The following is a 2,277-nucleotide window of genomic DNA, read 5'->3' as shown; positions in this document are numbered from 1 at the left end:
AAAAAAAAAAAAAAAAACAAAAAACAAACAAACACCCCCTCTCCTCCCCCCAAAAACCAACAAAACAAAACTGGCTGCTTTGATTAATGCTGTTTAGTTAATTTTGGAATTTTGTGGTTATAACGGTTTATACTACTAGAGTTTTGTAAGCCATTGTACTTGAACACTGCTTATCCTATTACAGAACCTATGCATAATTTTAAGTGTAGTATGGCTTAATTCAAATATTTTTTTTGCAGGACTGAAAGCTGGATTCAGAAGCTTAAAACCTAGATTTTCCAAAGCCTTTTTTTTTTTGAGAGTACAGATATAAGAGGTGTTCAAAGCAGGATTGCTTTGAATACTTCAGCTGCATGAAAATGGGCAAGTTTTGAAACTGTGGGTAACTAAAGTATTTATTTTAACAGCAAACACTGTGTAGGGAGTCATGAGTACATTCAGAACTGTCGAAAATGGGATGCAGAGATTAAACTGCAGCTCTTGAGCCATACTGTAGTGTGCAGAGATCTGGCACGAACAGTAAGTACACGTGAACTTCAGATTTTATTAAGATATCCAGCTGCTTTGGCTGAACGTGGGGGGTTTTCTGAGGAAGGTAAAAAGCTATCAAAGGTTTACAGAGCTCTTTAACTCTCACTTCCCCTGTAGGAGCTTAAGTAAATAAAATTATATCAGATTTTGTCATGGTTAGTGTTGAGATTTATATAAATTAATTACATGAATAACCAATTGTTAATCCATTCAGTTATGCATCACTTTAAATAAGCTAATAATACTCCTTGTACTGTGTGTAGCTCCCCTATGAGTTGAGAGAATTCAAGATGGTTTGTAAGGGGTTAAGTGGCCTTCTTTCACTTGCCATCTTCTCCTGCCCTGATTTCTACCCTCCTATCCCCCACATGCCCATTCCCCAGGTTAGAAAGCCTTTTGTTTTGCACTGTATTTATCACAAATATAAATGCTGTTGAATTGGCTTGATTTGATATTTACAGAAACCAAGCAAAGAGAAACTAGGATTGCAGAATTTCATGAACAGTAGATAGTGAATAAATGAATATTAATATGGCTCTTGTGAACTGCAGATCTTAACCTCGAGTCAAGTATTGTCATGGAAAAACTGGTTGCAAAAATGTCCTGTTATTTTTCACTTGTGCCTATAGAAGCAAGAAGTAATGGTATTATGACTAAGACAGGGTTGAAAAATTGGTTTCCTATGTGACTTTGGTAAATTGAAACAGTGGCTCAATCAGTAAAATGAGGATAGTTTCCTACTTCAAAAGCATGTTGAGGCATTCAGACTACTTTAAGGGTTTTAGATGGAAGATGCTATTTAAATGCAATGAAAGGCGGATTAAATCAATAGACACTGCTGGGTACCTCTTAAATCAGGTCATTGAAATGACTAAATAAGGAATTAGGAACTCAACTGGACACCATTTTTTTTTTTTAATGTTTTTGGCTTGGGTGTTCTGTATATCAGTCTCTGCATCTCATTCTCAATCTAAGATTCTTTTTTATTTATTTATAACTCTAATGTGGAAAACCAGCTGGACAGAAAATAGGTTATCTTTTTCTGTTAACTCGGTCCAAAAGTAACTCAAGCGCCTGAGAGAGATTAGGTGGAGAGATGTCCTCATGGTAATGGAAACTAAGGAAAATTGTGGCAACCAGATTGAATAAACAGTATTTTCTTATTACTAGGAAGAAGATGATAGGACACCTACACACATAACAAAATACATCTGTCAATCAGAAAAGACTTTTAGAGAGAATATTGCAAGGTAACTTTGTGTTTTTAACAGCCTTTGTGATTCAAGCCCTCTGCTACTCATTTAAGCAAACCATATTTGTCCTTAATCTTAAAATAATACGCTGAAAACTTGTGTCCAATGTTTGTTCCAGGCATTCTGATGAAGAGCTGAAGGAATACCACAATCAAATTGACATGTTTCTTAAAAACGAGGTAAAGTGTATGCATTTCTCTCGATTTTTTCCACTCCTGCTTGGTTCCCAACTGTGGTCATCTTCAGGTCATAAGAAAAATGTTCTGCAATCAAAATAAAAAGAAACATACTAAATCCATATAGTTACAAAAAGACAAATAATGAAATATAGGCAACTAAACTAATTGGATCCTTCAGGTATCCTCGATGATATTGGATCTCTTGTTCTAAACTTTCAGATCTTATATTTTCCTGTCTTTTTTCCTAGTGTGTGTGTGTGTGTGTGTGTGTGTGTGTGTGTGTGTATAGTCAGACTAAAATCTTGTATACTGTC

General features: G+C 35.3%; 1 protein-coding gene across 2 annotated transcripts in view; it reads left to right on the top strand.

Annotated features, from left to right (window-relative positions):
• The window catches only part of PIK3C2A (phosphatidylinositol-4-phosphate 3-kinase catalytic subunit type 2 alpha), a 115,563-nt gene that overhangs the window by 41,363 nt on the left and 71,923 nt on the right, over window positions 1-2,277 (top strand). For both annotated transcript variants that reach the window (XM_019519659.1, XM_019519658.1), the window contains exons 5-7: window positions 408-519; window positions 1,702-1,781; window positions 1,903-1,963. In XM_019519659.1, coding sequence (XP_019375204.1) covers window positions 408-519; window positions 1,702-1,781; window positions 1,903-1,963 — 253 coding nt within the window. The remainder of the gene's footprint in view (window positions 1-407; window positions 520-1,701; window positions 1,782-1,902; window positions 1,964-2,277) is intronic.

This window comes from Gavialis gangeticus, unplaced genomic scaffold (assembly GCF_001723915.1).
Source record: "Gavialis gangeticus isolate Ggan-Ray unplaced genomic scaffold, GavGan_comp1, whole genome shotgun sequence".
In the NCBI taxonomy this organism is placed as follows: Eukaryota; Metazoa; Chordata; order Crocodylia; family Gavialidae; genus Gavialis; species Gavialis gangeticus.
This window is presented reverse-complemented; position numbering and strand designations above follow the sequence as displayed.